Genomic DNA, 13326 nt, shown 5'->3' on the forward strand with positions numbered 1-13326 from the left:
TCTCATTCTCATGCTCGTTGTCATTGTCGCTTATTGTATGGCATATTGCCATTTGCCTCGTCTTGCGGCCATATAAAGTTGTCGCTGTTTGACATTTTGCTGCAAAGCTGCTTAGGCATCGCTCCAATCTTCGCAACCGGAAATTGCATAGAAGCGGAAGTAATTGGTTCTGGCGGCAGCAGGAGTTGAGGTAGAGCTCTAAACTACCGTTGGAGTTGGAGTTGCAGAGTCAAAGTTGAAGTAGAAGTTGAGGTTGCTCTTTCTCTGGCCAGGCTAATTTGGGCATGTAATTAGCAACTCTAATGACCTTTTTGTGGAACATGAAGTTCGAAAAGGCAAAGACAACTTCAAGCTGGACTTTAAATGCAACAGACAAACAAAAGGTACACAAATCGAAGTGTGGCTAACTAAATCAAGAGACAGCAAGACTGTATCCATGGGGATTGGGGTAAGCCACAAGCAACGTATCTATTTGAGTAGCTCACTGAGTTGCACTTCAATTACTTGTTTCAGTGCCGCAATTACCATTCATTTGGCCAACGTAATGTGTCCTTGTCAACGCAGCACACACACACTTCTATGCATACATAGATACGTAGATAGATAAATGTATAGTGTATTGTAAGGTAGGTGGAGCCGAAGCTGTGGCTGTGGCTGATGCTTGTTTGCACCTTTGCTTTGGCAATTTACACATGGCAATGACAATAATAAATCAAAAGTGAAAATGCAAATATTTTGCCGGCAACAACTACTAGCAGACATTGCTGCAGGTTGTAAGGCAGCCAGACAACGACCACTGAGAATGCAGACGCAGACTCAGTCTCTATATCTGTCGCTGTCTCTGTCTCTGGCCCAGACCTTGTTGTTGTTTCCCCCAACGCAGATGAGTCCTGAGCAAGGGCATGAGAGATTTATTGCTGTTGACTTGGCGAAGGGGGCGAAACGGAGGCCACCTGCAATGGTCTACTTGCCGGCTGCACACACTTATCAATAAATAATTGGAAAATGAATGCTTTGCTTATGAGAGATTTCAAAATGGCCCCAATACTAACAATGCCCAAGTTCTGTTTAGACTGGCCTGCAGCTGCCCGCAGACATAATGGAGCCATGCATACACAATTCAATTCCATTTGCTTGGTTAACAAATAGGAACTTTACCTGTATAATCATGAAAGTCTCGAAATTTGCAATTCAAAAATGGATTCATGGATCATTTTTGCCTAACACTTTGCATTACATTTAGCAGTAGAATTTGTTTATAGAATTACTACCTATATATGGGACTTAACAAAAATATGTGTTCGATTAGTTTAACAGCAGCAAATACACATTCATCTCGTATGTTATATCCCAGAAATGAACTCTGTTAATGTGAGCACTCATGTTACGTTAAAGACACTAATAAAGCTATGAACAAACCACACGAAGTGGTCACAATAAATCGAGTGTTCTAAATAAATAATATAGTTGGCAATATAATCAATATACTTTTTACATATTAATGTAATCTTCAACAAATTGATAATACACATTTGTGCTGAATTGTAGGTTTCGACCGAATGTCCAATTGATTGCCAATAAATAATCCCCAGTTGGCAGAGGAAGTCGCAATAATTCGTGCCGTAGATAGAAACCCTTAATTAGTTGTGGACCCTGTTAAATAATTATATAATTATACGTAGTTATCAATCTTTGACAACTTACCACATAGGGACAGGAATGGTTAATGTTTGAGAATTCTAAAAATAGATTATTAATAAGCAGAGCAACTGGATGATAAGGTTTATTTATAAACTTGCAAGCATCTATTTTAAGCTTAACTAACCACGGCTTATAACCATTGGCTTTTTTAAAGATTTGAATATCTTGCGTAATGCTATAAGCAGGATGTAGAATAGTTGCATTGAAGTTAAAGGTGGTTTTATTTCGACTTATTGCACGTATTCGGCACTCGTGCATTGTAACCCAAGATTGATTGTAACTAACACACACTGCATTCGTCATTTTGAAGGTAATTGCATCCTTTTGTAAATAAATATATATTTTATTTCATAAATTCTCTGGAAATATTTAATATTTACATTATACTTGAGGTGTATGATGAATAAAACTATCATTATTCCGAAAATAGCTATATTTAAACGCATTTTAAACTATACAGCCGACACAAAAATAGTAACTAACTTCACTAACCATCACGTCAATAGTTATGTTCATAGTAGATCCACAAATCGAACATTATTTAATTGCATGTGTAAAGAAGCTGATCAAATCATGTGTTCGTTAAAATAAAAACAAAGCATACAAAGCATAATTGCAAAATATCTAAAATAAAAAAATACCAGGATAGGCACCCAACGGTTCCTAAAAATTAATCATAAATTATCGTAGATGATCTTGTTATGATGTGCCCATTTATGACAGTGATTACTTTTCAAACAGATTGTAAACATAATACAACATGTACAACAAATTATAGTAATTATAGGTGGCACATATAAATTTCAATCAAAGCCAGTCATCAAAATATTTATATAATACTTCTGTAAAGCTCCGTCATTTTTTTATTAAACTTGTCACAAGCCATTTATTCGACATATTTAGACAAAATGTTGAAGGTAATTCTTAAATATTTGCAGTTATTAAAAAGTTGGTTTTGTTTTCAAAAATGATTGAAAACAAAAACTTAAATTCCAATATTGAAAACAATACAAAAATAATGTAATATTTAATATAAAATATTTGTATAATCGCAACTTTATCTGCATTCTGGAAAACGTAATATATGTTTATTAAATATATTGTTGCTGTCCATATGCACTTTTAGGTGTGCGTGTATAATTCGCATCTAACTTATCTTTTCAAAAATAAGCTGCCCAGTGGTAGAACGAAATATCCGAGATAAATACACGTCTCCGGTTTATGTGTTGATGTCACTCTGATACTATGAATCATCTTTTTATATTTTCTTCCTCTATAATTGTAAGTTTTGGCCAAATGTCCAATTAATCGCCGATAAATAATCTCAAGTTGGGAAGGGAAATCGCAATAGTTCGTGTCTAAGATAGAAAACCTTAATTAGTTGTGGGCCATATTAAATAATTATACAATTAAATATTTTGTCAATCGTAGACTACTTACCACATAGGGCCAGGAATGGTTAATCTTTGAAAATTGTAAAAATAGGTTATTAATTAGCAGAGCAACTCGATAAGGGCTTATTAATAAATTTTCAGGCATCAATATGAAGATTAAACATCCATGGGATATAGCCAATGCATTGGCTTTCTTGAAGAGTCAAATATCCTGCGTAATGCAATAAGTTGAATGGAGAATAGTTGCATTGAAGTTAAAGGTTGTTTGATGGTAATTGCATCCTTAAATAAATATATATTTTTCCTTAAAAATGATCGCAATATTTTTAATACTTACATTACAGCTTAGGTATAAAATGAATATACCAATTATAAATCCGAAAGGAGCGATATTAAAACACATTTTAAAGTAAACAGTCGGTGCCAAAAGCTCGATGATACATATGTATTTATATATAAAAAATTTACCTAAAATTTCAGCAATTCAAAAAATATATCATTATTTTTTGCAATTATCATTACATAAAAAACAAGTGTATGTTTACCTCGGTTACCAAAAATTCCATAGTTAATTATCGTGAATGGAGTTATTATAACTTCCCTAATTATAGCAATAATTAATTTTTATCTGATTGGGCGTTATAAATATACCCTAAACAATATATTTTATTCAATGCTATATTACTATGTATTGGCGGGCATTATTTAGGTTTATAAATACTCGTTGAAAAGTTGTAAAATTATCCTAATTAATTGAGGAATCGTGAGAAATTCTAATAAAAGTTAACATATTTAAATGTTCATTAAAAATATTGTGTTATCTTTAAGATATTTCGTTACACTGTCAGTTTCACAATTTTAAACAAATTTCAATATATACTATATGTTTTATATTTTGACCTTCACCAATATATTTTTATATGTGATTACTTGTTTTTACATATCAATATAATTTTCAATAAATACAAAATACACATTTGTACTGAATTGTAAGTTTTGGCCAAATGTCCAATTAATCGCCAATAAATAATCTCCAGTTGGGAACGGAAGTCGCAATAATTCGTGCCGAAGGTAGAACCCCTTAATTATTTGGGGACCCTATTAAATAATAATTCAATTATATGTGTTTCACAATACTAGACTACTTACCACATAGGGGCAGGAATGGTTAATGTTTGAAAATTTAAAAAAAAAGCCTATTAATAAGTATAGCTACTGGATTGTAAGGTTTATCTATAAACTTGCAGGAATCTGTATTAAGTTTAAACATCCATGGTTTGTATCCGTTAGCTTTCTTAAAGAGTTGAGTATCCTGCGTTATGCTATAAGCAGGATGGAGAATAGTTCCATTAAAATTAAAAATTGTTTTATTCCGACTTATAGCACGTATTCGGCACTCATTAATAACCCAGGATTTATTGTAACTGACACACACTGCATTTGTCATTTTGAAGGTAATAGCATCCTTTTCAAAGAGTCTTAATACTTACATAACAGCTGAGGTACAAGGTAAATAAAGCTATTATTATTCCGAACGGAACGAAGTCAAAAGTCATTTTACAATAATCAATTGGTACCAGAAACCTTTATGATCTGGCGAAGAAATAATATTGATCGTATTATTATATGTACAGTAAACTTCATATATGCAAAATTTACCTAAAATTACTACGATGTATGAAAGCTACCATTATTAATTTGCCGGTATTATTGGGGTATTTCGATTATATCAAAACGTCAATATTACAGTTAATTAATGTCAAATATCAATATCTATCGATTAAAATTTTGAATTGAAATCATTTATTGTGTACTTCCCATTTATGACAGTGATTACTTTTCAAACAGATTGTAAACATAATACAACATGTACAACAACAACATTTATTGTGTACTTCCAACCATACCATTTTTTCCATATTATATTCACGCACATTTTCCAATTGCTCTATATATGTACTTAGACGACGATTTACTTCTTCTTTGATTATTGAGCAACACAGTTCATTAAATTCACATTCCAAAAAATCAATTTTATATTAAAGAATAAACCCAACATTTGATGTTCAATAAGCAAGACAGCAAAGTCGTGAGTGCTCTATTAGGAGATACCCGCTGCCTGTGTTTAATAAAAGGAAAATATTGCGATATTATTTAAAAAACAATACCATTTTAATATACATATAAAATACTTAATTCAATCGAACGTCATAGTTGGTATATCGATATAAAAATAATAATACTGCATTAATTATATTACAAGGTAAGACTTCAATTGAAATACATTTAATGGTTAATGGCCTAAGGAATTAAACAAATTTAATTGTTGTTAGATTAATTGGTATTATCAAAACACATTGCAAACCTTAACTAGTGTAATGTTATCTGAATAATAATGATAATGATAATGAAATGACAAATATAATGGCCAAAATAAAATCACAATATATAATATAAATCTACTCTATCTTATCTTATCTATAATAAATTTAAATTGCTAAATAATTTAATTTGAATTACTAAATAATATATAACTTTCAACTTTGTTATAGCCCAATCTAAAATAATAATAACAGATTCTTTTTTTAATTCAATTTTATTCTAGCCATAATTATTCATCTTATATTTCATATTTATATTGCTACAAAGAGAATTATTATTATTATTATTATTATTATTATTATTATTATTATTATTATTATTATTATTATTATTATTATTATTATTATTATTATTATTATTATTATTATTATTATTATTATTATTATTATTATTATTATTATTATTATTATTATTATTATTATTATTATTATTATTATTATTATTATTATTATTATTATTATTATTATTATTATTATTATTATTATTATTATTATTATTATTATTATTATTATTATTATTATTATTATTATTGTTATATTCATTATAAATCCTCTTCAAATACAAAATATATATTTGTCACAAATTGTGGTCTCTTATCAAATAACCAAGTCAATGACAGCAAATAATCGCCACTTGGTATTGGAAGTTTTAACAGTTCAGGTCGAAGATAAAAACCTTTAACCAATTGAGTTCCCTTTGCATAAAAAATATGTATTTTTAGAATGAAATTTATTTATATAATATATACTTACATTATAGGGGCATGAGTGATTAAAATTTGTAAATTCTTTAAAGAGATTAAAAACAAGTATTGCAACTGGATTATACGCTCTCTTGATAAATTGACAACCATCAACAGATGCCTTGAAGAGCCATGGCTTATAGCCATTGGCTTTCTTAAAGACTTGCCCATTAATAGAAATATCATAGGCAGGATGGAGCACAGTTCCGTTAAAGTTAAAAGTATTTATATTTCGATTGACAGCACGAATTCGGCATTTGTGTATAAGAAACCATGACTCATTATAAGTCTCACACACTGCATTCGAAAACTTAAACACAACTGCTTGCTGCGGAAGAAAGTTAAAAAAAATAAATTAATTAATAATATTATGTAAAGACGAATTATCGACTTACATCATAACTTAACTTTAGGGATACCAAAAAGAAACATATTCCAAGAGACGTTAAAATAAGACGCATTGCGACAGATCGGAATGTGAAATAATAGAAATCTGGATGGCATTGATAAAAATAAAAAATTATTCGCATCAATACCCCAAATAATAACAATACGGTAATTAGTGTTTAGTTTTGACTTTAATCAAAAAACACTTTTTATGGCAATGATTTTGTAGTATTCTATTTGAAAAGCTTTTTAAATGCATAGTGATTTTCCCTGTCAGATATTAGGTGGGCCACACTTTTTTTTGCAACTATAGATTGGTTTTTAATTTCTAAATGGAAAATTAAAAAACCATAAGATTTTATTATGTTTGTTGTTGTAGTGATAACTGTTAATAACAGTCATTAAATAGTTCATAATTCGGCTTAAAGTATTGTATATTCGATAAATACATACAAATATTATCGCGCATCTTTATTTATGTTAGTAAATCAACCAAAATTATAAAATAATCGATGTAACAATTTTTAATTTTAATTTTGGGCTCGACTGTGAGATACCCGCTATCCAAAATGTACTCTCAGAAATTATAATTACTATGGCTATTATTGTCTATATCAAAATTCGACTATAACTTAAAAATTATTATTGTTATTTGATTTATGTTAATTAGCGGGGCGGGAGTGGGCATAGCAAAAATTTGAAGCAAACTTAATCTTCGTGCAAAAAGTGCTGTTCAAAATTATAGCTCTATCTCTTACAGTCTCTGAGATCTAGGTGAACATACGAACGCACAGATAGATAGACTGACAGTCGGACATAGCTATATCTTCTAGACTGTTCACGCTGATAAAGAATGTATATACTTAATGGGGTCAGAGATGCATGATTCTGCCAGTTATATATATTTCCTGCCGTCACCCAAATTACCGTTCTATATCTAGGTGTACATACGGATACACCGACAGATAGACAAACAGATGAGTCTAGACTGTTCACGCTGATCAAGAATGTATATACTTTATGGGGTCGGAGATGCATGCTTCTGCCTATGTTCATACATTTATAAACTCATGTAGTTTTAATGATGGGCATAGTATATAGAATGTATTTTTAATGGGATTATCTAAATAGTTTGTATAATGAATCGCTTAATAGAGATTCAAAATGTTGTATTAAATGGAAAGCTTTCATAGATGATTTACACCACATACTATGCGTATCACTCGAATTACCGTTGTCTTCCTCTTTTATTGGATTTGTTATGATCTAAGTTGCAATGTAAGACCAATAACCTGCTTTTAAATTATAATTAAAATATTTTCTCTTTCTTTTGCAGGAAGCTGTTATATTCAAGTTTTCAAATCTCGTTTGTAAGTCGTTCAACGAATCATGGTTTCTTATTCACCAATGTCGAATCAAGGCCATTAAGCGCAATGTGAATACTCTTAACTTCAACGGAACTGTGCTTTATCCTGCTTATGATATTTTTGTTCACTTTCAAATGTTTAAGAAGGCCAATGGATACAAGCCGTGGCTTCTCAATGTCACTGTTGATGGTTGTCGATTTATCAAGAAGCCAAACAGTCCCGCCGTATTGCTAATTTTTAATTTATTTAAAGATTTCTCCAACTTTAACCACTCATGTCCTTATATGGTAAGCACATACCTTGCACTTAATTAACAGACTATTTAATTCTATTTACTTAGGGCTCGCAATTAGTTAAAGGATTTTATCTTCGTCATGAACTATTAAAACTTCCTTTACCGTCTGGCGAATACTTACTAGCAATAACTTGGTTATTTGATAGAAAACCACAATTTAAAACAGATGTGTATTTTGTTTTCACAGAAGATACATAAAAATAATATGAAAAGCTATTTTTATTATAGGTAGCTGAGGTTGCAACAGCTTGATTTCATTATTAAATTTGTAAACATAATGCTATACATTTTATAATCTTAACAGAGCGATGCAAATAAAATCTGAAGAAATTATAAATAATCTAAAACACGTAAGGAAGCTACAGTCGAGTGTGCTCGACTGTGAGATACCCGCTACCCATTTCAATGTATTCTCGATAGGGATTTGAAGTCGAGCACCACCAACTGGGTGATTAAAAAAAAAACAGATCGTACCCTGAGCGGGCTCGAACCCGAGCACCACAACATGCTCGGCTTGCACTCTACCACCAAAGCTATCGCATTGCTTATGCAGATACTAAGATAGACGAGCATGTATATAATACGTATACGCATACATACAATACATACATAGCAGGCGTTTTTGCCCATACAAAAGTATTTCTTTAATAAGATCTAAAATTTTTATTTATAATTATTGTAAATACGAATAAAAAAAAAATAAGCTTGTGCTCCGAGCGGGCTCGAACCCGAGTACCCCGATTACCACAACACGCACATGCTTGCACTCTACCAATAGAGCTATTGCAGTACCTCTATGCATACAGATACAAATATAGAGGCGAACATGTATATACGTATACGCATACATACAATACATATATAGAAGGCGTTTTTGCCCATACAAAACTATTTCTTTAATAACTTAAACAATTTTTATCTGATCGCAACCAAATTTTCAGGAATCTCAAATTTCAAGGAATCACCATTGTTATTATTGTATATACCAAAATTCGCACGTCTAGCTTTAATATTACTCTTGTTATTATTGATTTGCGGGACCGGAAGTGGGTGTGGCAAAAATTTTAAACAAACTTGGTCTGCGTGCAAGCATAGCAAATGCTGTTGAAAAAAAATTATAGCTCTATATCTTAAAGTCTCTGAGATCTAGGTGTTCAAACGGACAGACGGACAGACAGACATGGCCTTATCGTCTCGGCTATTGACGCTGATCAAGAATGTATATACTTTATGGGTTCGGAAATGCATGCTTCGGCCTATTTATAAACTCGTGTAGCTTTAATGATAGATATAATATATAAAATGTATTTTTAATGGGATTATTTAAATATGTTGTATAATGAATCGATTAATACAGATTCAAAATGTTGTATTAAATGGAAAGCTTTCATAGATGATTTACGCCACATACTATGCGTATCACTCAAATTACCGTTGTCTTCCTCTTTTATTGGATTTGTTATGATCTAAGTTGCAATGTAATACCAATAACCTGATTTTAAATTATAATACAAATATTTTCTCTTTCCTTTGCAGGAAGCTGTTATATTCAAGTTTTCAAATGCCGTTTGTAAGTCGTTCAATGAATCATGGTTTCTTATTCACCAATGTCGAATCATGGCCGTTAAGCGCAATGTGAATACTTTTAACTTCAACGGAACTGTGCTTTATCCTGCTTACGATATTTTTGTTCACTTACAAGTATTTAAAAAAGGCCAATGGATACAAGCCGTGGCTTTTCAATGTCACTGTTGATGGTTGTCGATTTATAAAGAGGCCAAACAGCCCCTTCGCTATGTTAATATTTAATTTATTTAAAGATTTCTCCAACTTTAACCACTCATGTCCTTATATGGTAAGCACATAACTTGCACTTAATTAACAGACTATTTAATTCTATTTACTTAGGGCACGCAATTAGTTAAAGGATTTTATCTTCGTCATGAACTATTAAAACTTCCTTTACCTTCTGGCGAATATTTACTAGCAATAACTTGGTTATTTGATAGAAGACCACAATTTAAAACAGATGTATATTTTGTTTTCACTGAAGATACATAAAAAAATATGAAAAGCAATTTTTTATTATAGATAGCTGAGGTTTTAACAGCTTGATTTCATTATTAAATTTGTAAACATAATGCTATACATTTTATAATCTTAACAGAGCAATGCAAATAAAATCTAAAGAAATTATAAACAATCTAAAATCAATAATCGATTATTTTTATTAAAATTTAAAAAGCATAAGTATTGAAAATGGGGTTTTTTAAAAACAACTTTAAGTCTTTACTAGTCTTCGGTAAACAAAAAGTACACATTTGTAATAAATTGCGGCTTATTGTCGAATAACCAGATCATTGATAATAAATATTCACCAGTTGGAAAGGGCAATCGTAATAATTCAAAACGGGGATACAATCCCCTAACCAATTGTGTGCCCTATCATAAAGAATAAAGCATTATTACAAATAAAGCCAATTTATAATATTTTTTACTTACGTTGTAAGGACAAGAGTGATTAAAATTAGTATACTCCTTGAAAAGATTAAATAAAAGAATTGCTGTTGGATCGTAATTCCTGTTCACAAATCGACAGACATCGATGGATGTCTTAAATATCCATGGCTTGTAGCCATTAGCTTTTTTTAAGATTTGAGCATTGAGAGAAATGTTGTAGGCAGGATGCAGAACAGTTCCATTAAAGTTAAACACCGTCTTATTACGATTAATAGCGCGCAAACGGCACTTGTGAATAAGAAACCACGATTCATTGTAAGACTCACAAACTGCATTTGTGAACTTAAATACGATTGCAGCCTGTCAATATGCTAAAATTATATCGAAGACTTACAATTGGTTAGTTGCTTACTCACATTGTAGTTCAATTTATAAAAAACCCAAAAGAGCAAAATTCCACAACTGATGTGTATAGCACGCATCACGTAAACTTAGACTGAGCCGCAAAAACAATTACAAAATTCTATTAATATTCAGAAATAAAAAATAATTTTATATTAATCGCTTGAATAAGCTAAGTACTTTAAATGCATTTAAGTTTCATTATTGTATTTATAATAAAGTGCGAATTATTTAAGAGTTCTCGACTGCAAGATTCCCTGTTGTTGGCCTGTAGCACATTAAATTATATTTAACATTCGTATGATGATTGATTTGTACTTTTTTTTGTTTTTAAGTAAACTCATTATTTAAAAAATATATATTTGTGATTATTCTCAATTTTTAAATTAATTAAATTAACCCGTATACTTCTGTCTTAAAATGTTTCCAAATTAAATTAAATGTTTCCAAGGTAAAACGTACTCTTAAGAATGTTATTGTTCAATCTATTTAATTCCAACAAACATTTTTTTTAAGGAAAAGTAAAAATAAATTTCAAATAGGACAAGAAATTAAAGAAAAGTTTTGTTAACGTATTAAACTATTTGATTAAAGTATTGACAACTGCGGTATTGTTTCCATTATCACAATACTTAGTAAATAAAATGTCATTTGTAATTTCATCAAATATCAGCACTCAACTGAAACCAAAATGCCACAATTAAAATTAACAGCAAAAGCAAACTGTCAATATAACTGCCAGAGCTGACAGCCAGCTGACAATTGCAAATGAGACAACTGAAGCGGAGCGAGGACAGTGCCAAACGAAGCCACTTCGTCATGGCACCGGGAACGATATAAACTCATTACAACAATTTATGCAAAATGTTCAAACCGCAATTGAAAATCCATTTAAATGAAATGCCGCCAAATGGCAGTGAGACAAGAGCGAACACACGAGTTGAAAATATTTCCCTTTTCAGCTAAGGGATGCCACATCCAAGTTCAACCCGAACCCCAACTCAAGCCCAATCCCAGTCCAACCCCAAGCTTAATGTTGTGGCTGCCGACGCCGCTTCCATTGATGCATATGAATTCAATTATAAAACAGCGCCACCTTTGACGCGACGCCACAACAAAGCCAGCAGCCACACTGTGGGTGAGGGAGGGCAATAGAATCGGTGGCAATGCCAGCTGTTGGTAAATAACATGCCCATGGCCATGGCCGTGGCTCTAATGAAACATTTTTTGCCAAACTTTTGTTTGTGTGGGCGGAGGAGAGCAGTCGGCAAAACTTGTTAATTTTATGCAGCACCCAGACAGCAAGGACTCTCTGTCTGTGGCTGTCTCTGCGCCGCAGTCACACTTCGGATGGCATTTGCATATTCCTCTTTCTGTTAACCATAAAAATCAAGGCTTAAAACTACGATATGCAGAAGTTGTCGGTGGGTAAAAAGCAAATGCCTAAAGGAAGTTTACATTTTGCCAATGTTACACGAGCAACCGCAGGTGGAAAGTGATACACCCATTGGCGGAACGGGCCACGCCTCTTTGGATGGTAGGCGCTCACCTGCCGCCAAATGGCAAGAACATAAATTACACAAACAAAAGGCCAAAAGGCGTCCAACGCTGCAAAGTCGACGGCCCACTTGACACCTCATAATAAAATTAAGTATACGCCACTCGAGCCCCAACCAAATGCCCTCAGCGAAGCAGTTGTGCTGCCTTGTGCTTCTGCTTGCTGCCGTTATTTATGCGCTCACCGGGAGGCCCGGAGGAGACAGAGCCAGGACTCAGCGTGCAGTCCTTCAGCGTTTTGCCTTTGAAGTTTATTTGCGTATTTCAAGTGCGACCGCCACTCATTTCAATATTCAAGCGCACCCAGTTTGTTGTTTCTATTTTTGTTGTTCTTGTTGTTCTGCTTCTTCGTGTTTTAGTTATTGTCCTTTGTTGCTGGGCATTTTGCTGCTGCTGTTGCTGCTACTGCTGCTGCTGCCTGGCAATTGTTTAACTAGTTGGTGTCAGTTATAATGAATTTTAAATTAAGTTGTTATTGTTGCCGGCATTAAACGCTGTCGCCCTGTTTCGGTTGCGGAAGCTGTGTTATTTGCATAATAAAGGACATGAGTAATGTTAATTAAATTGCGTCAGACTAGTAGTATTAATAGAACAGTTTTACTGGTTTTAATTAAAAACTGCATTCACAAGGATAGTAAA

General features: G+C 32.2%; 2 protein-coding genes across 2 annotated transcripts; one reads left to right on the forward strand and one right to left on the reverse strand.

Moving 5' to 3' along the window:
• Positions 1 to 6018: 6018 nt before the first annotated feature.
• On the reverse strand, positions 6019 to 6556 carry LOC132788156 (uncharacterized; the record flags this gene model as incomplete). The annotated part of the gene is made up of 2 exons (XM_060795487.1): positions 6019 to 6171; positions 6230 to 6556. Coding segments are annotated over 2 exons (480 nt in total), but the record flags the coding sequence as incomplete, so codon positions are not given.
• Positions 6557 to 7818: 1262 nt separating this feature from the next.
• LOC132788157 (uncharacterized) lies at positions 7819 to 8457 on the forward strand (the record flags this gene model as incomplete). Its single annotated transcript, XM_060795488.1, has 3 exons — positions 7819 to 7884; positions 7943 to 8260; positions 8314 to 8457. Coding segments are annotated over exons 1-3 (528 nt in total), but the record flags the coding sequence as incomplete, so codon positions are not given.
• Positions 8458 to 13326: the final 4869 nt, after the last annotated feature.

Source organism: Drosophila nasuta, chromosome 3 (assembly GCF_023558535.2).
Source record: "Drosophila nasuta strain 15112-1781.00 chromosome 3, ASM2355853v1, whole genome shotgun sequence".
NCBI classification, from domain to species: Eukaryota; Metazoa; Arthropoda; class Insecta; order Diptera; family Drosophilidae; genus Drosophila; species Drosophila nasuta.